General features: G+C 43.7%; 1 protein-coding gene across 1 annotated transcript in view; it reads left to right on the top strand.

Moving 5' to 3' along the window:
• The window catches only part of CDHR2 (cadherin related family member 2), an 80,817-nt gene that overhangs the window by 16,170 nt on the left and 38,868 nt on the right, over window positions 1-25,779 (top strand). Inside the window, exons 4-12 of the mRNA XM_069972752.1 lie at window positions 6,318-6,457; window positions 8,173-8,223; window positions 16,473-16,562; window positions 17,733-17,822; window positions 19,078-19,218; window positions 19,893-20,036; window positions 20,816-20,891; window positions 22,518-22,636; window positions 23,285-23,515. Coding sequence (XP_069828853.1) covers window positions 6,318-6,457; window positions 8,173-8,223; window positions 16,473-16,562; window positions 17,733-17,822; window positions 19,078-19,218; window positions 19,893-20,036; window positions 20,816-20,891; window positions 22,518-22,636; window positions 23,285-23,515 — 1,082 coding nt within the window. The remainder of the gene's footprint in view (window positions 1-6,317; window positions 6,458-8,172; window positions 8,224-16,472; window positions 16,563-17,732; window positions 17,823-19,077; window positions 19,219-19,892; window positions 20,037-20,815; window positions 20,892-22,517; window positions 22,637-23,284; window positions 23,516-25,779) is intronic.

The raw sequence follows: 25,779 nt of genomic DNA, 5'->3' as shown, positions 1-25,779 counted from the left end.
TTTTATGCACTTTGTTCTCCACTCTCGAAACATAGGGTTTTGCTGGCCTTGGGAAAATTCTGGGTGTCTCCAAAGCTCCATATGTGCACTAACCAGAAATGGGAGACCCATAAGTTTCCGACTATGTTGCCAGGCCTTGACCGTATCCCTCAAGAGGAGGCTTTGTTTAACCATAACAGGTAAAGCGCCATACTTTGTATGGAGTAAACTGTTCAGTGACCAAGGAGCTACCAATTGGGATTCTAAATCATAATTGGAATAAGAGCTTGTGCGTTTCACCCAATCTATCCCATGACGTAATATGCAGGCTAAATTGTAAAGACGCACATCAGGGAGGTTAAGGCCTCCTTGTTCTTTAGGGAGAGTTAATTTTTTCTGCGCTATCCGAGGCCTCTTCGAGGCCCATATGAAAGAGGCCAGACATGTAACATCAGTGTGCTTAAGAAGTAGTGGGACTGTCTGCAGTGGGTATAAGAGTTTGGCAAAACCCATCATTTTCAGCAAAGTAACACGTGCCAATAGCGAGAGTGGTAGTTTTGACCATTTCTGGAGATCCCCGAGAATCCTCCTAATTATTGGGGAGAAGTTCATAGTGTAAAGGTAGCCCGATTCCCTACCCACCTTAATTCCCAAATAAGTAATTGAGGAAGATGCCCACTTAACTGGCAGACTTCTAGTTGGTGTCGACCTGGCCGACGACCTGGAGGACAGGGACAATAATTCACTTTTGTCAGCATTGACTTTAAAGCCCGAGTAGCTACCAAATTGTTCCAGAAATCTGAGCACCTTGTCTGTGTCCCTCATGTAGTCATCCAGGAAGACAAGAAGATCGTCAGCAAATAGAGCCACACGCACCTCCCCTGCTCCTATCCTCACTCCCGCTGTGTCTGGCGCCAGTTGCAGTTTTCTAGAGAGGGGCTCTATTGCCAAATTGAAAAGTAATGGGGACAGCGGGCACCCCTGGCGTGTTCCCCGGAAGAGGGGAAAAGATGGAGAAAGGAAGCCAGGCAGATGAATCCTAGCAAAGGGAGTACTATATAGTCCCCTAATATAGGCCATAAAGGGGCCAGTGAAGCCCATCCTCCCCATCACCTCCAACATCCATCCCCAGCTCACACCATCAAAAGCTTTTTCAGCGTCAATAGACAGGAGAGCTGGGGATGGATGATCCTGAGGCCGAAATCTGACCTCATCTAAAACCGCCAGTACTTTTCTTATATTCATGACTGCTGCCCTATTCCTAACAAATCCTACCTGGACTGGCGAAATAAGTTCTGGCATAACCAGAGACAACCGGTCTGCCAGAACCTTAGAAATTATTTTTAAATCTAAGTTTAACAAAGATATAGGGCGGTAGGATCCCGACAGTTTGGGGTCCTTGCCTGGTTTTAAAAGCACTTTAATGTGTGCCGTATTTGATGGGCCAGGTATTGGAGTGCCGTCCAGATAGGTTTTATAAAGTGCTAGCAAGGTAGGGGGAATACCTGGTTGAGGATTTTATAAAAATCACCAGAAAATCCGTCGGGACCTGGTGCCTTATGTGATTTTAGGTGTTTAATAACTCCTGATAATTCTTCTAAGGAGATCGGGGAATTAAGAAAGGAAACTTGTTCCTCTGACAGGGAAGGTAGATTACAGTTCAACCAGGAGGCCTTGTCCCCCACAGGGGAAGAGTTAGGAGCAGTGTAGAGATTTTGATAAAACCCCTGGAGGACAGAGAGCACTTCTTTCGGATGACTGTGTTGTTCCCCCTACGTCTTGCAGTGCTGTAATACATTGTAGAGGAAGGGGGCCCTTAGCAAATCTGGCCAGAATACGGCCTGCCTTATTGCCGTGTCTAAACAGAAGGGCATCGATATATGATCTGTTTAGTGCCACTTTCCTCTCCATCCATTGTTCATAGTCAGCACGTGCCCGCTGCCAAGCTGTCCTTGTCAGGTCGGATGGGGCATTCTGGAAGTGAGTGTATGCCTCCCTAAGAGTTGTGCTATATTTGCTGATATTAAACGCAAGCTTTTTCTGGAGGGAGTACTTATACGCCATAATACGGCCCCACAAGACAGATTTCGCCGCATCCCAGAATAACTGGGGTTGGTCAGCGTGGGACGCATTATGGGTAGCATACTCCAATCACCAGCCTTTAAGTAAAACTTAGAAATGACCATTTCCTCTATAGTATGGGATAGTAGTTTAGGTAGAAGGGAGTGAGAGGACAGGATATAATCAATCCTGGACCAGGAATCATGGGGGAGTCGGGATGTAAATATCTCCACGTGTCAGACAGTCCCACATTATGAGTTAAGAGTTCTAGAGGAGTAGTTCTTTGAGGCAAAGGCGTAGAGACAGAGCGACTATGTGTTCTGTCTTCCAAAACGGACATAACCTCATTGAAGTCTCCTGCAACCAATTTGTTAGGCGTAGGGTCAGCAAGGAGTCGGTAGGTAAGCATAGTATAAAAGGCGGTATTATTCCCATTCGGGCCATATATGTTGTAAATCCCAACCTCTTCAGTTAATAATCTCACCTTTAAGGAGCAGATGCGGCCTTCCGTATCCTGATCAGAACCCAGGACTTCTCCATTGAAGGCTCTACTGACTAGGATTACTACTCCACCCTTGCGATCCACTGCAGGGGACCCATAGACATCTCTCACCCACAGTTTCTTTAGACAAAAGAAATCCCCCTCGCCCAGATGGGTCTCCTGCAGCAGAACCAAGTCAGGTTTAAATTTCTTTAGGTATTTGAGGACCATATGTCGCTTCTGGGGTGACCTAAGCCCTTTTATATTCCAAGAGAGCAGGCGTAGCATTAGCTTGGAGCATTATTGATCTCATACCTATGGAGATAAGAGGTGAAACCTCCCTCAGCGAGCAACCCACCCTGTGCCCACCCAACATACCCCCAACAATCCCTCCCCCACCCCCCCAACACAGGTAACCAGACCAGCTGCTCTGGCGGCTGTATCGCTTGTATAGCGACCAGAGAGCGGCGTCCGTTGACTCCACTTCTTTCCATGCTGTAAGGCATTGTCCTCATCATAATATCTAGCACAGGCTATCAGCTACCTCTCACCGCGCCCACCAACTGCAGAACTAGAAAACAAACAACCCCAAACTATGTGAATATACATCATAAATATAAACATGGGAGTGTCCGCCTATCAAACTCAACCATAGGTTAACAGTCACCCTCCTGTAGGATCATGTCCATGGCTTCCTCACCCTCCGGGACCCCGTGGGCTTCAGGGTGGCAGAGAGGATCTCCTGCGACGCTGCTCCTTGGGTGCAGAGAACCATTCCGAGTCTCCCGAGGGCGGAGAGGCTCGAGTTTCTCGGCGGCGTTCGGGTGATAGGGAAGCTCGGCGCCGGGTGGGTCTTTGCTCGTCTCGCATTTGGGGATCTTCGTAAAGGCCCAGGTCTTCCTTGCAAAAGAAGAGTCCGTGGAGCCTCAGTTACGAGTCTCAAAACACGGGATAGCCAGATATCTCTAGCCTGTTGCCAACGGGGTGCCTCCATGATGGGGAGAGCACCACACCACCCCGATAAATAACCCCTCAAGTCCCACTCGGTTGCGAGTATTGGAACATATTAAAATTTTTGGGGGCATCAGTGGAGACTCTTGATTGAGTACTTCATTGGAATTTTTTTCGCTGTTCTCCTTGAGTTCAGTGATTACTGTGTTTTGTTGGTTGATTTGTCATTGCCCCAACTAGCCAGAATCCTACCCCACACTGACGAGGGGCAAATACCCCGAAACGGCTGTCTGTGGGTGGAGGCCTGCCTTTGCAAGCCCTTGTCATGATCGCAATACTCGCACCTTGAGTTAGACATTGACAAAAGGGGCCACCCTGTTGTTTGCCTGTCTATGTTCCAATACTCGCAACCTAGTGGGACTTGAGGGGTTATTTATTGGGGTGGTGTGGTGCTCTCCCCATCATGGAGGCACCCCGTTGGCAACAGGCTAGAGATATCTGGCTATCCCGTGTTTTGAGCCTCATAACTGAGGCTCCACGGGCTCTTGTTTTGCATATTAAAATTTTTTGGGGCATCAGTGGAGACTCTTGATTGAGTACTTTATTGGAATTTTTTTCGCTGTTCTCCTTGAGTTCAGTGATTACTGTGTTTTGTTGGTTAATTTGTCATTGCCCCAACTAGCCAGAATCCTACCCCACACTGATTAGGGGCAAATACCCCGAAACGGCTGTCTGTGGGTGGAGGCCTGCCTTTGCAAGCCCTTGTCATGATCGCAATACTCACACCTTGAGTTAGACATTGACAAAAGGGGCCACCCTGTTGTTTCCCTGTCTATGTTCCAATACTCGCAACCGAGTGGGACTTGAGGGGTTATTTATCGGGGTGGTGCTCTCCCCATCATGGAGGCACCCCGTTGGCAACAGGCTAGAGATATCTGGCTATCCCGTGTTTTGAGACTCGTAACTGAGGCTCCACGGACTCTTGTTTTGCATATTAAAATTTTTGGGGGCATCAGTGGAGACTCTTGATTGAGTACTTCATTGGAATTTTTTCCGCTGTTCTCCTTAAATTCAGTGATTACTGTGTTTTGTTGGTTGATTTGTCATTGCCCCAACTAGCCAGAATCCTACCCCACACTGACGAGGGGCAAATACCCCGAAACGGCTGTCTGTGGGTGGAGGCCTGCCTTTGCAAGCCCTTGTCATGATCGCAATACTCGCACCTTGAGTTAGACATTGACAAAAGGGGCCACCCTGTTGTTTCCCTGTCTATGTTCCAATACTCGCAACCGAGTGGGACTTGAGGGGTTATTTATCGGGGTGGTGTGGTGCTCTCCCCATCATGGAGGCACCCCGTTGGCAACAGACTAGAGATATCTGGCTATCCCGTGTTTTGAGACTCATAACTGAGGCTCCACGGACTCTTGTTTTGCATATTAAAATTTTTGGGGCATCAGTGGAGACTCTTGATTGAGTACTTCATTGGAATTTTTTTTCGCTGTTCTCCTTGAGTTCAGTGATTACTGTGTTTTGTTGGTTAATTTTTCCAGGTCTTCCTTGGCTGTATCCGGGGATCGGTATGTTGAGAACGAGCCATCTAGATGAAAGACCCGAAGTGTGGCAGGATGGAGGAGTGCAAATCTAATTTTCCTCTTGTAAAGTATGGAACACACCAGGGAGAACTGCTTACGTTGTCTAGTAGTTTCTGTGGAATAATCCGCAAAGATCAGTAATTTAACATTGTCATATAAAATCCCATCACGATGGCGTCTGAATGTCCGTAAGATTTCTGCCTTATCGGAGTAGTCCAAGTACCGGACAATGACTTGGCGGGGTCGGGGGCGATGCTGGAGAGCTGGGAGCGATACTCCACTGGGTTGGTGTCTCATGTCAGCACCCAGTCTATGTGCCCGTTCTACCAGTAGGGAAGGTATGGTGACTTCACATAGCGTCACAAGATCTTGTAGGGCTACCGTTTCTGGGACCCCTATAACCCGTAGGTTATTCCGCCATGAGCGGTCTTCCATATTTTGGATTTTGCACAACAGTCTGCGGTTATCAGCAATTAGATCTCTTGATGTGGGAACAACTGAATCCATACCTTCCTCTAGCTGTAAGATACGGGCTTCTGCCTCATCCAGGCGTCCGCTATGCTGTGTGACCTCAGCCTGCAGCTTCTTTAGGGTGGCCGTCACTGTGGTGGTAAGTGTGGACTGAATCGTAGGTAGGAGGCGGCTAGCAACCGCCGATGCCAGCCGTTCATAGTCCAGGTTTGGGGCGTCTTCTCCATCTAATGTCTCATTGTCAGAACGTGTGGGAGAGTTATCTCTATAGTCAGCAGCCGGCGGCCTGTCCGCCATTTTGGCGCCTCGCGCCTCCTCCTTCACGGCTTTGCCCACGGACTTGCCTTGCTTTTTAGGACCCATTGCTTGCACAAAGCGGTCCATAAAGTCTCCCCTGAGCGATTTGTCTATGACTGGGGTCATTAGGAGCAGTAGTGCGGGTATAAGGCAGGTAAGCAGGCGCGGCGAGCACGGAGCTGTGTCTACACACGTCCCTACAGCATGGCGCCGGAACCGGAAGTTAAAGTGCTACATTTTAAAGCACTCATCTATTTAGTATGACACATACTATTACCAGTGTTTCTCCATGCAGATTCCATGATTGTGTGTTTGGATGGGTTTGTAATGGGTGTGGCTAAAACACTTGCTCTCAATAAATAGATGAGGGGTACAAGGGGCTCTAAATTGTGCCCATCTTTCTGTAAAGACATGTCATGCAATAAATCACTTTATAACAATAAGCTGTAACTAAGTGATTTTCACACAGAGTTTCTCTCAAACAGGTTCAGTTGTATTTACAATATCTGCTACAGATAAGGATGGGGATATTCTGACCTACGGCATAGCTGGACAAGATTCCTTCTATTTTTCTTGCAATGTAAGCAATGGTAACCTGACTCTCGTTCTCATGTTAGATTATGAGGTAAGTTCTTAAAAAACATTGCTGTTATGATGAGAAAGCATATAGTCACATTTCATCTTCTTTTCTCCAACACAATGTATTATGTCTTCTTTTAACAGTTCTCTATTTTAAACAGAGAGAAGTCATAGGGATACTAATTCTCCTTAAAGGGAACCAATCAAATGATATTATTCCCTGCAGCACAATATAGATCTACTGTGCAGCTTGCAGAGCATTCCAGCCGCAGCTGCAGCAGTAGCTTTATACAGGTGAAAAAGAAGTTGCTGTGTGAGGCCGAGAGGGGTGGCAACTAGTGTTCTGGGCGGGGAGGGGCCCATGATTAATCACGGCTCTCTGCCTGTCAGCACACAGTGCTGATTGACAGGCAGAGAGGACACTAACGGGTCAATCACTGCACGGCTCGCCACCCAGATGACTAGTTACCGCTCCTCCCATGCCCTTGTTCAACATAATAAAACTTCTTTTCATCCTAATAAAGCTACTGCTGCAGCCACGGCTGGTATGCTGTGCGAGCTGCACAGTACCTCTATACCATGCTGCATTGCTTCTCTTTAAGGAGAGACAGTCATAAAGATGTGTGAAGACTTAAAGAGTCACTGTCGTATTTTTTTTTTGTGCAGAAATCAATAGTCCAGGCGATTTTAAGAAACTTTGTAATTGGGTTTATTAGCCAAATCTGCCATTATCTGCATGTAAAAAGCCTTTTCCCAGGTCCCCCCCTCCTTCCTCTTTTTCATCCACTCTGAAAAATCTGAAAATTGTGACTTGTTGCAGGAGACGTCCCCTGTCTGTTCTAGGGAGAGGGGAGGGGGGAGGAGGAAGGAGGGAGTTAGCCGGCAGCAGAAAGCAGATAACAGAGGATTACAGGCACGGAGCTGGGTGACAGCTGTAATCTGAGCTCAGACAGGTCACTGGTGATGGTCAGAACAGATAACAGGTGAGGTATTTGTAGATTAACTCTTTGTTGTCCTGTTTTGGTCTTTTCTTTAGCTCTCTCCATAGGAGAACAATGAAGACAGGGGGGAGAGCTTCAAACTGCTTTTTCATGATAAAAATGCATTTTTCGGATAATAAACCCAATTACAAAGTTTCTTAAAATCGCCTGGACTATTGATTTCTGCAAAAAAAAAATTCACGACAGTGACACTTTAAAGGCCATTCCTGCTTCACTGGGAATTCTGAAAAGAAAGGATATGCACAATAGCTAACACATCTCTCAGGCATAGAAATTTCCCTTCAAGTCCCTTCAAGTGTTTTACTCCATCTAGGAGACTTTGAACATTGACTATGGATCTATGCCAAGCCAAACAATCTCTCCAATAGGAAAGATTTCCCATCTGCAGACAGCTGTGTCAGGGTTGCAGAGCAGTTCTTATAGTTTTTAGTCTTTTAAAAATGTAATCTGAAATCTGATTGGTTGCTGTTTCACTCATCTCCTGAACAAGGTTACCCCCCCCCCCAGGGAATATTTGCTTTACATAACTAGGAGGCTTTGTTCACACACTGTCTTTCCTCGGCTGTTTGACGATGGCATTTTTGAGGTAAAATAACGGCTGTTATTTTGTAATGATAGCTGTGATTATACTAGTAATGGTCGGCCAAAAAAGAGAGGGTGTGTGAACAAAGCTGTAATGTTCCTAATAACCACTGTAACACTAGTGTCACAAGTTAGTATTTAGTATGTGTAATAATTATCTGCCTTTCTTTTTCTTTAGAGTAAAAAAGAACTTATTATCACTCAGACAGTAACTGATGGACAAGAATCAGTAAGTAGTTGCTTGGTAATTGGATAAATGGTCCATGCCAGTTTTTATATAACAGCAGTATCTCCAGGAGTCAACGACTTTTTCAGGAGGCAACAGCTCAAAAAAAAAACCAAAAAAACAAAAACAATCATACAGTTCAATAGAGTGTGCTATGGAATAATATAAGTACACAAGTACCTTGATCTTGCCGTTTTGCTCAGTTCAAGACAGTGTCTCCGATGTGAGGGTATGTGCACACTGCTTAAAACAGATGGACACTCCGTCAAGTAATCCGTCGTTCGCGCCCGCTCGCGGACACGCGCGTCTTTGCTCATGTGATAGACTCCATTCTATGCACAGGCGGATTCCTTCCTCCGTCCAAAGAATGATCAAGTTCATTCTTTGGACGGAGGAAGGAATCCGCCAGTGCATAGAATGGAGTCTATGACATGGGCGGAGATGCGCGCGCCCTCTGCTGTCTGCGAGCGCACGTGCGAGCGACGGATTACGTGACAGACTTTTCGTCTGTTTTAAGTAGTGTGCACATACCCTAAGAGAACACAAATACGGCATTAACAATGCAAACGTGGTTTGTTTCTGTGCTACATGGTATGGTAACACGCTCACAAGGCAGAACATTTTCCCATGTCCAATTGAGCACAGATTTTATATATCAATGCAGCACATATGCACTGCATTAATCTCTATGAGCAATCAGTGTATTGCTAATTGACAAAGAAAAAGTGTAAAAGAAAAAGTGTACATTCCTGATCTCATGTGGTAAACCGGGTAGTAGCAAAAACCTGCCAAAGTGCAAAATAGACGATTTTTGGTCACATCACTGCCAGAAAATTTTTAATAAAAAGTGTTCAAAAAGCAAGCAAGTTACTGATAAAAAGTACAGATCATGGTGCAAAAAATGAGCCATCAAGTAGCCAAATAGTCCATAGACCAAAAAATTAAAGCGTAAGGATCATTATAAGGAGCAATTTGAATTTTTTAAAAGCTGTAAAATAAATAAATAAAGAGATATTTCAGGCAAGTGGTATTTTTGCTATATGGCTGGGGATTGGCTGTTTTAACACAGTAAAGCAAACTTACCTCCCTGGCTCCAGCGCTGCAGCTGCAATCACCACTGGGGCTGCGGCGTTGCAGGCCCACCCAGCCAATCAGTGGCTGTAGCGGATTCCTGCCTCAGCTGTTGATTGGCTGGGTGAACCTGCAATGTGATGCCCCCAGCACCTGGTAATGGCTCAACAAGGGGATGTAGCGGAAGGATTATAGCGGATATTGCGCCTGTGGCACTGGAGCAAAAGACGTAAGTTTGTTTTATTATGTTAAAACAGCCCATTTCTGTCCATGTAGCAAAAAATACTCCCTGTCTGGATTACGTCTTTAAAGTTATATAAATTGCCTATAATTTGTACTGGACAACACCCCCTCTTTGCAAAATACAATTTGTGTCGCAAAAAATAAGACCCCATATGAGTCTGTAGGTGGCAAATTGCAAGTGCCACGGTCTTTTAAAAATGAAGAAAAAGTGACAAACCTACGACCCTATTCACATGTCAGCAATTCTGTCTGCAATTACGGACAGAAAATAGGTCAATGTATTCCATTGGCCCCATTCACACATTCATAGTTGTGAAAAGGGCTGTGATCCGTACCAGAAAAAAAAAGTGCAGACTGAAATTCCTCCATGGACAAACCAATAGAACCCTAAAGGATCCGTATTTTTTGCAAATAGTGACTAGATGATTATTAACTAGAGATGAGCGAACGTGCTCGTCCGAGCTTGGTACTCGATCGAGTATTAGGGTACTCGATGGTACTCGTTACTCGGACGAGCATCTCGCGATACTCGAGGAAATCTCATCATCCGTTTCCTGTAAGTTTGCGCGCTATTTCTCAGCCAATAAACATGCAGGAGACTCTTTGGTACATCCTGCGATGACGTGGGACTCATACATGTCCATAGCAGCGATTGGTTGGCCAGATCAGATGACCCTGCCATATAAAATTCTGCGCCGGCAGTGCTCACTTCAGACGCATGCTGTGAGAGATCAGGGACAGAGCTGCTGCTGGTCAGGGAGAGTGTCATTGTAGGATTTAGCTTTCCAGTAGGCAGGGTATATACTAGCAATATAAACAAACAGCCCTTTTCAGGGCTTAAAAGCTTTTATCAATACTATTACTACAGACTGCTGGCTGGGAGTTGCAGTGCTGCTACCGCAATTTAACCAGCACACTGTGGTGACCGGCTGCTGGCAGAAATGGGACATTAGGTGTTGCATACACACCCCTAAGAAGTGCTCAGTGTGCTCCTTTTTGATTTTGGGGCTGGTGGTCCTGGTGTGCTGCACTGTATAGCTGGGAGTTGTAGTGCATCTCGCATAGAACTTACTTCACTGCTCATATTGTATTGGGGTGACAAATTGTGTACAGTTGTTGCCCATACCAGATAGCACCACCTAAACTAGTGTGTACTGCACTGTATAGCTGGGAGTTGTAGTGCATCCCGCATAGAAATTACTTCACTGCTCATCGTATTGGCGTGACAAAGTGTGTACAGTTGTTGCCCACACCAGATAGCACCACCTAAACTAGTGTGTATTGCACTGTATAGCTGGGAGTTGTAGTACATAGAACTTACTTCACTGCTCGTTGTATTAGGGTGATAAAGTGTGTACAGTTGTTGCCCATACCAGATAGCACCGTCAAGCCCCCCCTAAACTAGTGTGTACTGCACTGTATAGCTGGGAGTTGTAGTACATAGAACTTACTTCACTGCTCGTTGTATTAGGGTGATAAAGTGTGTACAGTTGTTGCCCATACCAGATAGCACCGTCAAGCCCCCCCTAAACTAGTGTGTACTGCACTGTATAGCTGGGAGTTGTAGTGCATCCAGCATAGAACTTACTTCACTGCTCATTGTATTGGGGTGACAAATTGTGTACAGTTGTTGCCCATACCAGATAGCACCACCTAAACTAGTGTGTACTGCACTGTATAGCTGGGAGTTGTAGTGCATCCCACATAGAAATTACTTCACTGCTCATCGTATTGGCGTGACAAAGTGTGTACAGTTGTTGCCCACACCAGATAGCACCACCTAAACTAGTGTGTATTGCACTGTATAGCTGGGAGTTGTAGTACATAGAACTTACTTCACTGCTCGTTGTATTAGGGTGATAAAGTGTGTACAGTTGTTGCCCATACCAGATAGCACTGTCAAGCCCCCCTAAACTAGTGTGTACTGCACTGTATAGCTGGGATATGTAGTGCATCCTGCATAGAACTTAATTCACTGCTCATTGTATTGGGGGGACAAAATGTGTACAGTTGTTGCCCATACCAGAAAGCACCGTCAAGCCCCCCCTAACCTAGTGTGTACTGCACTGTATAGCTGGGAGTTGTAGTGCATCCAGCATAGAACTTACTTTACTGCTCATTGTATTGGGGTGACAAAATGTGTACAGTTGTTGCCCATACCAGATAGCACCGTCAAGCCCCCCCTAAACTAGTATGTACTGCACTGTATAGCTGGGATATGTAGTGCATCCTGCATAAAACTTACTTCACTGCTCATTGTATTGGGGTGACAAAGTGTGTACAGTTGTTGCCTATACCAGAAAGCACCGTCAAGCCCCCCCTAACCTAGTGTGTACTGCACTGTATAGCTGGGAGTTGTAGTGCATCCAGCATAGAACTTACTTTACTGCTCATTGTATTGGGGTGACAAAGTGTGTACAGTTGTTGCCCATACCAGATAGCACCGTCAAGCCCCCCCTAAACTAGTATGTACTGCACTGTATAGCTGGGATATATAGTGCATCCTGCATAAAACTTACTTCACTGCTCATTGTATTGGGGTGACAAAGTGTGTACAGTTGTTGCCCATACCAGATAGCACCATCAAGCCCCCCCCCCCTAAACTAGTGTGTACTGCACTGTATAGCTGGGATTTGTAGTGCATCCTGCATAGAACTTACTTCACTGCTCATTCTATTAAGGTGACAAAGTGTGTACAGTTGTTGCCCATACCAGATAGCACTGTCAAGCCCCCCTAACCTAGTGTGTACTGCACTGTATAGCTGGGATATGTAGTGCATCTTGCATAGAACTTACTTCACTGATCATTGTATTGGGGTGACAAAGTGTGTACAGTTGTTGCCCATACCAGATAGCACCATCAAGCCCCCCCCTAACCTAGTGTATACTGCACTGTATAGCTGGGATATGTAGTGCATCCTGCATAGAACTTACTTCACTGCTCATTGTATTGGGGTGACAAAATGTGTACAGTTGTTGCCCATACCAGATAGCACCACCTAAACTAGTGTGTATTGCACTGTATAGCTGGGATATGTAGTGCATCCTGCATAGAACTTACTTCACTGCTCATTGTATTGGGGTGACAAAGTGTGTACAGTTGTTGCCCACACAGATAACACCGTCAAGCCCCCCCTAAACTAGTATGTACTGCACTGTATAGCTGGGATATGTAGTGCATCCTGCATAGAACTTCACTGCTCATTGTAAGGGGGTGTCACAGCGTGTGTGTATAGTTCCGGCCAATACCAGATTGTACCGTACAGCCCCCCCCCTAAACTAGTGGGTACTACACTGTATTGCTGGGATTTGTAGTACACCTGCATAAAACTTCACTGCTCATTGTAAGGGGGTATCCCAGCGTGTGTCTAGGTCCAGCCACTACCAGATTATACCGTACAGCCCTCCCTAAACTAGTGGGTACTACACTGTATTGCTGGGATTTGTAGTACACTACCCCTCAAGTGATGATCCCTTCGCATGAGACAATTGCCAGATCCTCAAGGATGAAAGTCAAATTTAAAATCAAAACAGCGGTGGGGGGAGAGGTGGTGAGTCACATTATGCAGGGAATGCAGTCAAATTGAAAATTGAAAGGGTGGTGGCGGGGGTAGAAGTGAGTAGTTACATTATGCAGGAAATGTTACCCCAACTGCTAAAGTTAAATTGAAAATCGAAAGGGTGCTGGGGGTTGTTGGCTACTGCTGGGCCTTAACTGGCACCCATGTAGACTACTGGTATGCCTGCCCTTGCCTCGTTGTTGCTGGTCCTTAACTGGCATCCATGTAGACTACTGCTGGGCCTTAACTGGCATCCATGTTGACTACTGGTGTGCCTTCCCTTGCATCCTTGTTGCTGGTCCTCAACTGGCATCCATGTAGACTACTGCTGGGCCTTAACTGGCATCCATGTTGAGTACTGGTGTGCCTGCCCTTGCATCCTTGTTGCTGGTCCTTAACTGGCATCCATGTTGACTACTGGTGTGCCTGCCCTTGCATCCTTGTTGCTGGTCCTTAACTGGCATCCATGTGGACTACTGCTGGGCCTTAACTGGCATCAATGTTGACTACTGGTTTTGGACAACACAGATTACTGGGTGTTCACTCTCCTGGACCCTTGGTAGAAACCAAACTTTTCCACTGTCATTCCTGCCGAGGAACGCAGTATGAGAGTGAATAAATATCAACAGGCCCTGGTGCAGAAGCTGAAAATGTACTTCCCATCTGACACCACTAGCGCCAGAGGACGTAGTTCTGTGGGCCAAAGAGCGGGGGAGAGGAGCGGTGGAGCAGGCAGCTTGTCAAGGGGCAGGGGAACACTCTCCAAGGCCTTTGACAGTTTCAAGGCACCCCAGCAAGACTATGTCAACCGTCCCCAGTCTAGACAGAGTAGGGGGGAAGCCTTCAGGAACATGGTGAAGGAGTACCTTGCTGACCATACCACCGTCGATCACTCTGCTACCTACAACTACTGGGTTTCAAAGCTGGATTTGTGGCCCCAACTGTCGCTTTACGCCTTGGAGGTGCTGGCCTGCCCTGCCGCTAGCGTGTTGTCAGAGCAGGTCTTCAGTGCAGCTGGTGCCATCATCACTGATAAGCGCACCCGCCTGTCCACTGACAGCGCTGACAGGCTGACATTTATAAAAATGAACAAAGCCTGGATTTCACCTGAATCCAACTGTCCACCCGGGGAAAGCAGCTGAACATGAAGATTCTTGGTATCTCCTCTCCTCCTCCTCCTCCTCCTCCTCTTCCTACAATTCTCAGCCAACTGCCAAGTCTTCTTCCGCCATGCAGGGTCTGGCCTAATTATTGGGAGGCTCAATTTCCTACTCACTCCCAATGGTTCTCTGTGTCCTCACTGCCATGCTCTGACGTGACACTACGTTTGTGGAGGAGCGGGACTGGTTGACGGGGGCCCGCCAATCGCGCCCCCGCTAACCAGCCCGCTATTTTTTTTTTTTTTGTCTAGCCGTGGCCGGGCCTCACCACCCCTGGTCGAGAGGCATCAAGTGTACCCTCGATGGTGAGTGCTGACTGACAACTGGCCTAGCCAGTTAGCTGTCAGCACCCGGGTTCATGTCCACTACATATCCCAGCCCCTGGACTCACTCCAATTTTTGGGAGGCTCACTTGCTTCCTCACTGAATTGTAATGGTTCTCTGGGTGCTCAATGCCATGCTGCTCCTGGCCTAATTTTTGTGAGGCTCACTTGCTGCCTCACTTACTTGTAATGGTTATCTGTGTGTTCAAGGCCCTGCAGTGTCTGGCCTAGTTTTAGGCATCCATGTTGACTACTGCTGGGCCTTTACTGGCATCCATGTTGACTACTGCTGGGCCTGCCCTTGCCTCCTTTTTGATGGGCCTTAACTGGCATCCATGTTGACTATTGCTGAGCCTTTACTGGCATCCATGTTGACTACTGCTCTGCCTGCCCTTGTTTTTTTTTTTTTTTTTTTTATTATTTGTATAGCGCACACAGATTCCGCAGCGCTTAACCTATCTGTATGTTTTGGGTGTGGGAGGAAACCAGAGTATCCGGAGGAAACCCACGCAAACACGGAGAGAACATACAAACTTTTTGCAGATGTTGTCCTTGGACTCCAGCGCTGCAAGGCTACAGTGCTAACCACTGAGCCACCGTGCTGCCCTTGCCTCCATGTTGGCTACTGCTGGGCCTTTACTGGCATCCATGTTGACTACTTCTGACTACTGTGGTGCCTGCCCTTGCCTCCATGTTGGCTACTGCTGATCCTGCCTTGCCTCATGTTAACTACTGTTGCTCCTGCCTGGCCTCCATGTTGGTTACTGTTGCTCCTGCCTGGCCTCCATGTTGGTTACTGTTGCTCCTGCCTGGCCTCCATGTTGGCTACTGCTGATCCCGGCAGTTCTCTGTGTGCTCAATGCCATGCAGTTTTTGGCCTAATTTTGGGGAGGCTCACTTTCTTCCTCACTCACTTTTAATGGTTCTCTGTGAGCTCACTGCCATGCTAGGTCTGGTATAATTTTTGGAAGGCTGACTGGCTACCGCTTCTACCTTGTTCACTCTGTCCTCACCGCTATGCGGTGTCAGGCTGAGTTTTTGGGTGGTCCCTATGCCTACCTCTGTTTTAACCAGGCTGTTGCACAGAATTAGGCATAATGGTGCCATTAGGCAGCCTCAAAGGCATGCATACATGCTGCCCCTGCTGTTTTCTGTCCATTTCCGTTGTGTTTCCATCAATTTCTGAGGTTAACAGGTTTTCACACGACCTTCTCTCTACCGAACTTGAGTCCCCTCAAAAAATGCTCGAGTCTCCCATTGACTTCAAAGGGGTTCATACTTGAAACGAGCACTCGAGTATCGGGAAATACTCGACTCGAGTAACGAGCACCCAAGCATTTTAGTACTCGCTCATCACTATTATTAACTAATTTTTTTCATTTTTGTGGATCAGCAAAAAAAAACAAAAATGGATGCAATATAGATGCAATACGGATGGAAATTTGCAGATTGCTAATAAAAAATAGCAGACTCAAATTTGCGGAGTAAAAAATATACTGACGTGTGAAAAGACCCTTAAAAACAACAGCTCAGCAGTCATTGAATACAAGCAGCAGGTGCCAGCTGTTACTTGCCTGCAACTGCCTGGATTATGCTTTAATCCTATAGACTAATTCAGCCTTCATTCTTATAGAGTAATTTAGACTTGAGTCCTATAACAGCAGTTATTGCGCTGATACAGTACATACATATTGACAAGATACAGTACATACATATTGCACAGATACATTTTAAGAAGTGCTTGTAAATTTGTAATGTTTCATTTAATACAATGCATCACTATAGATGTAGTTTTATTTGAGACACCACCCCTAACTATATTTTCCTTTTAGCAATTTGGTTACTCTTCTTTGCAAAGTGTCATGGCTAATACATGATTTTTTCTTTTCTTTAAGGATAACAGGCAATTATATGTTCAAGTTTCAGATTGCAATGATAATGCACCTGTATTTTATGGGCTTCCCTATGCAGTAGAGGTCCGTGAGGTAAGCAAAACAATAGTTTTCATACAAACAGTAAGGTGTTTTAGTTGACTAATTATCTAATTCTGAAATTAGATAGATTAGGTAAATCATAAGTTTAGAAACTCCATCAATTAGCCAGAATAGAGAGAGGCTACCCTCTCTCCTGTGATCAACTTTTTTGGCAGAACTTTCTAGCCAAAGGTCATCGCAAAATAAATAATATACTGTAGGTGTATCTTAAATCCTTTAAGATGGACCTATACTATAGATTTGCTCTTTGGTGAATGATTTCCAACAGGTTGAAATTTTACTTGACCAACATTTTCTTCTCCAAAATATAAACTATGGGGAAGATTTATTAAACTGATGTAAAGTAGACCTGGCTCAATTGCCCCTAGCAACCAATCAGATTCCAGTTTTCTTTCCTCACAAACTTTTTGGAAAATGAAAGGAATCTGATTGGTTGCTAGGGGCAACTGAGCCAGTTCTACTTTAGACCAGTTTGATAAATCTCCTCCACTGTATTTCACTGATCTTTGCAGACTTTTTTTGTGCCATTTCCCCGCAGTTCTTGCACCTTTTTTGGCCTTTTTTAATGCACATAAAAGCCCAAAAAGGGCCCCACACAATACAGTTACAGCAGCAAAATAACACTTAGTAAATTTGGCAGGCCCTATAATCTATATATTATGCAGAGCAAGGGTAAATTTCTGTAATGATTTACACCTGTTTGCAGGCCTAAACAATGATTAATCACGCACACCTTGCCACACCCTACTGCCCACCCATTAGACTAGTGGAAAAGGTGATAAATTGTAAATGTTTTTTTCTATGAAGGTTCCACTTATGATTTTGACTTACCAGTACTGATAGAAAATACTGAGCCAAGTATGAAACATGTGTGAAACATTTTGGTTGGTATTTAATCAATATTTTGGCATTTTTAGCCAAATTCAGAAGTGGAAGCAACAAGACTATAATGGAAGGACTTGCATTGTTCCTCTGTTCTAAACCCACTTCTAACTTTTGGCTTAAATACTCACCAAAATGCTACTTGTGAACCCAGCCTTTATATTAGAACAACATCAACAACAGTCTTCAGCCCATACATTAGTGGACATTAGTCCGCAGTATTTTGAACACTGGAAGTATAGTAATTTGACAAAAATGTTTTTTTTTTTTTTGCTGCAGGATACAACACTTGGTTCTGTTATCTGCAAGGTCACAGCAGAAGACTATGACAATGACAGACGTGTACCAGTGACTTTTTCAATTCAAGAGGTAAAAGTTAAATCAAATTCTACTTTTGTACTGTACCCTCACTCTGTATTCTGATTTCAAATGTATTTTCCTATTTCTAATATGTTTCATCACTTACTATTGGGGGTCCTAGACCTTATACAGCACAAAGCAAAATAAAATAAAGCTGCATTACTGCTGTCAAGTTTTTTTATGTAATCAAGTCAAAGCCTGGAAAGACTCATAAAATAGAGGACCTATATCAAGGAAAGATTAAGGGGGGAAATATATGAAAAGCTGTGTTTTAATGCAGCTTTAAATTCAAATTCTGGGTTGATAAAAACTGCGGACACATACCGTCCGCAGCAGCAGCTTTATACCGGCAGGTGGTGATATGGGTGGCTCCCCGTCCATGTCTAATTGCCGCTCTCTCTCTGTCAGTGTGTCGGCGGGGATGAGTGACAGGCAGAGAGGCCCATTACTGATCCCTCTACCTGTCAATTCCCCCCCCCTCCTTTCCCGAGCAAGCTGACAGGGAGAGAGCGGTGACTAGACACAGGCTAGGAGCCGCCAAGATAACTACCTGCTGCGCTTCTCCCTGCTGTATGCCCAGGTATTAAATCTAATATTCTCCTATATAAAGTTGCTGCTGCTGGTACCTGCCGGGAGCTGCACAGGAGCTTTATACAGTGCTCCAATTGGGATGATTGGTTTCTTTTAAAGTGCTTTGTTCCAGCATTGTACAAACATTTCAAAGAAGGTTTCAGTTTCACCGGTGTCCCACTGACTGCAACGCCTCCTTTTTTACCCCCGCACTCATCACCGGTTGAGCGTGGACAGGTAAGTATAGGCTCTTTATTGTTTTCTATATGATAACAGCAATATATTAAAAGTTGTGTAATGCTGGATAACCCCTTTTTTATACTGAGACATACCAATAGATTACTATGGTCAAATATGATTCAAGAGAGTGTCCTATTGGGTTGTGTAAATGTCTTTGTAATTTTCTTCTACTGAGCTGAATGACTGCTACAATATTCAATACTTCAAAAATAGTATGTGCTATGATATGTATCATCAAGAGAAGCACAAGTCCACTGCATGGCAGTCCCATAAAATCTTGTTTATTTATTCCACAGATAAATTAATAAAATTCATAGGTACAAAAGGCTGCAATGCATTTTAGCTTACAAAAGTCTAAGCAGTGACTGAGATGTTAGTGTGTCGAAGCGTGTTGCAGCCTTTTGTACCTATGAATTTTATTAATTTATCTGTACCTATTACTTTTGTTCTCCAGGTTATACCAAGTTCGGACACGGATCTATTCTACATTAGCGCCATTGAGGACCCAGATTTTAAGATCGCCTATATTAAACTGAATGGCACTTTAGATTTCAACACAAAGAGCACCTTCTACCAGTTAATTATAAATGCAACGGTAATCCACTTGTAGATGGCAATCCTTTATTTTCTTATCTCTTCTTTATACCTTTAATTAACGTTTAAGTACACTTGGAAGAATATACTAAATACAAATGTTAACATATACCGCTTTTACCACTTGGTGTGGAGATCTATGTCAGCTCATAGCTTAAAGGGGTAGTGCAGCGCAAAACATTTATTCACAAAATAACACACATTACAAAGTTATACAACTTTGTAATGTGTGTTATGTATGTGAATGGCCTTCTTCCCCGTGTTCCCCCCCACCCCGGAAGTGTGGTGCATTATACTCACCGCATTCGTGTCGACCCCCGGCCGCCATCTTGGGACAATGACGACATCTTCGGGAGGCCAACTGAACCGCTCTAGACTTCCGGGGTGGGGGGGGAACACGGGGAAGGGGGCCATTCACAAAAATAACACACATTACAAAGTTGTATAACTTTGTAATGTGTGTTATTTTGTGAATAAATGTTTTGCGCCGCACTACCCCTTTAAGGAAAAAAAACCCAGATGTATTTGTGTGCCTTCATTTGCATGGAAGGTGTTACTTTTTAGCATAATCCTGATCCTAATGCAGTGTCTGGAAAGTGTTTAATAAGTATGTGATTGAAACAATGAGTAAACACTTTTTTTTTGTATGTGAACACGTGCCCTATGAACTTACAGGACCAAGGAGGAACATTGAATAATATGTTCATAAAGCAAAGCACTACAGCTTATGTTTCTATGAGGGTGGTGGATGTTCCAGATTTGGATCCAGAATTTATTGGTGCACCTTATACGGCTTCCATTTTGGAACATGCTCCATTGGTAAGTAATATCCTGTTATGCAGAATGACATGAAACCCCATGAAGTCTCTTTTTTTAACATATGATGACACCCTGGTACATAGAAGCATCTAGGAGTAAACCTTCTCCATAGTGCTCCAGCCTTAGACCATTTTCACATGGCCTTATTTGGTCAGTATTTTATTTTGCATCAGTAATTGTAAGCCAAACCTGTGTGAAACTGATCATATTTTAGTCAGTGGTTCATGGCAGATCTATCCATGGCTGGTTTTATAGGAGGTATCGCATGGAAATAGACAGATTTAGGGTATCTGTACCTCTCTGTAGTATCAAATCAATGATCCAAAAAGCATATCAGTAAACAATAGACCACAGATACAGGAATAAAACTTAACTTTTAATTAATGTCAGTAAAATAGGTGATGAGACCTCGGTATACAAAGAAAGCAAACAAAAATGAAATGTTAAAATTCTCCCCTAATGTCAGGGTACCCCAGATTTGCATTTTAAGACATGCACAGATAAAGGATACCCTCAGGAAATGCTACAGTATATGTCAGCATAAAATTTCATGAAATATAAAATATTATTTTTTACGAAAAAAAAATTTTCCATAAGGAAAAAAAAATCAATGCTGCAGTAATCTGTTTTAGCTTCTTTTATGTTTACCACACATAAATAGAATACACTTGGTTTACCTCAGTAAGGTTTGGGTTATATGTTAAGTAAATCCCTGAAGAATCATTGAGATGGTTACAACCATGGAGTGCTCACATTATTACCATTATGTTGTTATACAGGGCCAAAGCATATTGAAAGTTTCTGCTGTTGATGGAGACAGGGGAATCAGAGATGAAATCCTTTATTACATTGAAAGTAAGTATGTAATCTCTAGAGAGCAGACACAGAAGTGGATTATAACAGGTCAGTTTTGGGCGGTAGCCCAGGGCCCTGAGCTCCTGGAGGCCAATGGCTGCCCAAACAGACTTATTCTTTCAGTGGTGTATTGTCTTCTGGCTATAGTTTTGCCATGATTTGCAAAAAATATATATATTTTGGGGTCCAGTGTCTGTATTTACATTTAGGGGTCTGATTGAGGTCTGGGGTAATGTTGTGAATTGAATTGGGAGGAAGAGGGGTAGTACATTATTTTATACTTTAACCCCTTGATGACACCCGTCTCCAGCCTTGCACCATAGAAGAACATTACACTGGGGCTCAAGCTGGAGATGGATCAGGAAGCTCTGCCTCCTAATTTACAGGTACAAACAGCAGAGAGCGGAGACAATGGTGTCTCTGTTAAGGTATTTAGGCATCAAATTCAAAGTGGATGTAATTTAGAAAATGAAAAGTGAGCAAAATGCTGCCTGATAATTTTTCATGAAACTTTACAGGTACTTGGTAAATATAATGTAATCTATCCTGTACTATAAACACTCCGCTAGTACTGCCATTGTTAGTGGGCCTATAGAAAAAGCTAATGCGCCCCTGAGCAGAATTTATTATGATATACACCAATCAGTCATAACATTAAAAACACCTAACATTGCATCCTGCTAAAACAGCCAAGACTCATCAAGGCATGGATTTTACTAAATCTATAAAAGTGCCATTTGGTATCAAGTGCCAATGTGTTAGCAAGCTATCCTTTAGGGTAACTTCACAGGTAGGGTAAATCCACAGTGGGGAACCTCTCTTGTTCATCAAGCCATCCCTAAACAATTATTGCTGACGCATTATATTAATGTGAGAAATGGCACATTATTCAGATGATTGAGGGTGTACTTGAACTGTACAATGTTTAGACACAGTAGGTGGTACATTTAAAGTAAGCTTAAGTAACCTAAGGTTTCTCTGAAAAACATTGTCCAGAGCATCACACTGCCTCTGCTGGCTTGCCTTCTTCTCTTAGTATAACCTTGTGCCACCTCTTCTCCAGGTAAGAGATTTACATGAATAAGGCCGTCCATGATGTAGAGGAAAAAGTGGTTTATCAGACACGGCCAACTTCTTCCATTACATTATGGTGCTGTTTTGATTCTCATTTGGCCAATGTTGGTGCTTTTGACAGTGAAAAAGGATCGGCACTGGCATTCTGCTCGGCCTGCAGACACACTGTCTGATATGCAGGGAGCTGGGATGTACACATCAACTTCAAGAACTTACTGTTCATTTGCTGCTATTTGCTTCATATTCCCCCAGTGTATATTTTTCCTAAGGCTGTGCAAGTTCTCACAGTGAAGCTTACGTTTTTTAAAAGTTTTTTTTTAATTGTCTAAACTATAAACAAAATTGCAAACATTAACATTTATTAGTATAGTGTTCAAAGAACACAACTTGGATATTCGTTCCAGAAAATATACAGACTATTCCAATATTTTAGCCAATTAAAAATGCCTGAAAAAATAAAAAACCTAACACAACTACTTGTAATCTGGAAACACAACTTTAAATGCATATTATTGGTTTTTAAACATACTATTTTAACTTTTCTATCTATAGGTTCCCCTAAGTCTCATCTTTTTGACATAGATGGCATGAGTGGTGAAATCCATGTAGCAGGTAACATAGACCGGGAAGCTCTGTTGGAAGATGGAGAACAAGTTATCTTACAGGTTTTGGTAAGTATAACTTAAATAAAGGACGCACATACTCATTGACCTTCAAATTCATTGTCTTTCTAAGCCCTATTCCCACATCATGTAATTTGTTCTAATCTAGCTGTTGCTAGGGACAGAAATCTCCTAACAACAGACAGTAAACAGCATATTTTTAGAGAATAGACACCTATTGGCCAAGATTTTAATGCAATTTGTGTGGGCTAATGAGGAATTTTTTGGTAAATTAAGTGATTTGCAGATATGTTAATAATGACACAGGCTATTAAATGGAGAGCAGCTGAAGTGTCAATTTAAAGAACTAAATCTGTTTAGTCTAAAGAAAAAAGGGGACACATGATTAAAAATGTTAAATATTTTAAAGGGTTAAATGAGAGTCAGGAGGGAAGGATAGAAAATCTTATTCTCTGAGTAGTAGATGCTTGGAAAAAAAATCCTGCAGATGTGGTTAACATTTAGGCCAGACCAGATGGACCAGATGACAATATTCTTTTATGTTTCTTCGTAAATTGTGTTATAGGGCCCCATGGGTATTTGTGACACTGCTGATTCGATTTAGGGCAGACCATTTAGTGGTGTGATAAAGAGCCACGTCCCCTACCTGATCAATCATATTTTTTATAAAGTTAATACCTTAAATTTTTCCTACAGGCCCAAGAAAAAAACCTAAATATTCATGGACAGAATGCAACAGCCAATACTAGTGTTACCATCCGTATTATAGACATTAATGACAATAAGCCCCAGTTCTACAATTGTGATGTGACTGACTGTGATTTCACGGCTACTCCTGAAAAAAGGTTCTATGGAGAGATTGAGGAACATTCTTCTGTCCGGGTACCTGTGGCAAATCTGTCCATCACTGCTCATGATCCTGACAAGGTAGGTAACTAGTCCTGTTCTCAACCATTACCTTTAATCTCAGGGCTGAACTTAAAAGTGAATGTGTTTAAGCAGTGTGTCCGCGAATATTGCAGTCAGGCATGCCATACCTTTGTTTCTATTGTTGGTGGCTTTATTCCCCCTAAAAAAAAAACACTTTTGCTGTGGTCCGACAGTATCAGAAAGGCCTCGGGACACCTCTCTCCTGTGACATTACACACGCTCTGCCCACACAAGGCTCGCCTGTTAGCGGTGGCCCAGTGTGCAGATTTTGTTGATCACGGAGGAGAAAAGCCTTTACCTTTCTGATTTGCACATAAATAAATTACTTTGACAATGACTTTGCCCATTGCCATAATACATGTCAGCAACTCCAGTCAGGAAGAGGTAGGCTGTCGGTGCTGCCACTGAGCATGCCACCGGTGTTCATTTCTACTGTCCTGTTTGTGTTTCGCAGAGAAGGCAATAAGCAGAAATGCACAGGAGGGTTTGTGTTGTGGCCTCCAAGTTTGGAGTCTGATTGCACCTCCCTCAGTTTCCTTCACGGAGCTTGTATATTTTAATAGAAGACACCAAGAGAAAAGCATGGTCACAATATGCTTCATGGCCATATTATGGATGGGATCACCGTTCAACAGGCTGAGCAGGATGGAAGAGCATGCGGGAGGGGTGTATTCAGGGCCAATCCTAGGTTTTTAATGCTGCTGCCTGCTCCGAAACCTGTGCCCACACCTGTGTTCCCAGTCCTAACTTCCTTGCATTCTGTGTCTTTGTCCAGCTATCATTTGCAGGTCATGGGGTCAATGAAGCCTGTGGTGTGTATCAGACAGTATAATTTATGGCCACTCTATAAAACCTGCCGCCCTTCAGTGGCTCTTCAAAGCTGCCGCCCTAAGCAATAAACTCATTTCGCCTCATGGCAGAAGCGGCTCTGGGTGTATTATATGTTAACTCTGCACTCCCGTGTTGTCTTGAATATGTGCTTAAGGTCATTGTCCTGTTAGCCCAGGCTGAGGTCCAAAGGGCTTTGGATCAGGTTTTTATTATGACAAGTGTAAAGATATTATAAATGTCAGTGACGATTTGAGAATATTTCTGTACTTTGCTCCTTTTAGCTTTATCTAAACCCTGGCCAGCCTGCATGTCCCAGCTGCTGAAAAATTCCCAATATCATGATGCTGCCATTACTATGCTTCACTGTATGGGTGGTATTGAGGAAGTAATGAGTAATGTTGAGCAGACATGCAGAAATATTCGGGTTTGGCAATGTTCTCCAAACCCGGCATTTGACTCCCTATGGCTGTAATCATTTATTTCAGGACTCCCTAGGGCAGCATATAACTTCTCCAGATGCTTGAAGTCAAAGGCCAAGCATTCAGATTCGGAAAGTGTTGCTGAATTCGAACAGTTTGGCAAGTCCGATCAACATTAGAGATGAGCAGTGCCTGGTTTTCAACAGGCGTGATGCTTACAATTGAGGCCAAAAAGTTCAATATTGGTTGGATCAGCTCAGGCAACCATGTTTAATGCAGTTTGAGACTTTAGGTGCTTTCCAGGTAGGTTTTATGTGTCTTTTACTAAGAAGAGGCTTTTTTTCTACTGTAAAGCCCAGATTGGTGGAGTGCTGCAGTGATGGTTGACCTTCTGGAATTTTGTTCCATCTGAATAACACAGAATCTTTAGAGCCCAGTCAGAGTGGCCATTGGATTCTTGGTCACCTCTCTTACCAAGATCTTCTCCCCCAATTACTTAGGTTGGTGGAGTGGCTAGCTTTAGGAAGAGTCTGGGTTGTTGCAAACTTCTTCCATGTAAGAATTGTGGAGGCTCTTAGGAACTTTTTAGTGTAGCAATTTGTTTTAGAGATGATCAAGAGAAATAGGAAGCCTTTTACAGCTAAACTGCAAGTGTCATAGCAAAGGGTCTGAATAAATGTCCATGTAAAATTAGATTAGAGTAGATTGATGGGGGGGGGAGGACGTGATTCATCTTTATTTTAGCACAATGCAAATTAAAATCTGAAGACTTTTCGAATGTATTATAGCTGAGGCTTAATAAAGGCCTTCTAGCTTCAGATCCATCCTCTCTTTTAGTAAAGGAAATTATTACTTTGCACTGCCTAGTACACAAGTACACCTGATTGCAGGAAATGTTCTTAAAATAATGGATAACCCCTATTGATTGTCTGATATTTCTAAAATCTATAAATGTTTATCACTGTATCTAATGTCTTTTCTTAATGTTAAGACTTTTACTCTATGTTATTA

This window comes from Dendropsophus ebraccatus, chromosome 1 (assembly GCF_027789765.1).
Source record: "Dendropsophus ebraccatus isolate aDenEbr1 chromosome 1, aDenEbr1.pat, whole genome shotgun sequence".
Taxonomy (NCBI): domain Eukaryota; kingdom Metazoa; phylum Chordata; class Amphibia; order Anura; family Hylidae; genus Dendropsophus; species Dendropsophus ebraccatus.
Note: the sequence above shows the minus strand (reverse complement) of the source record. Positions and strands in the feature narration are given on the sequence as shown.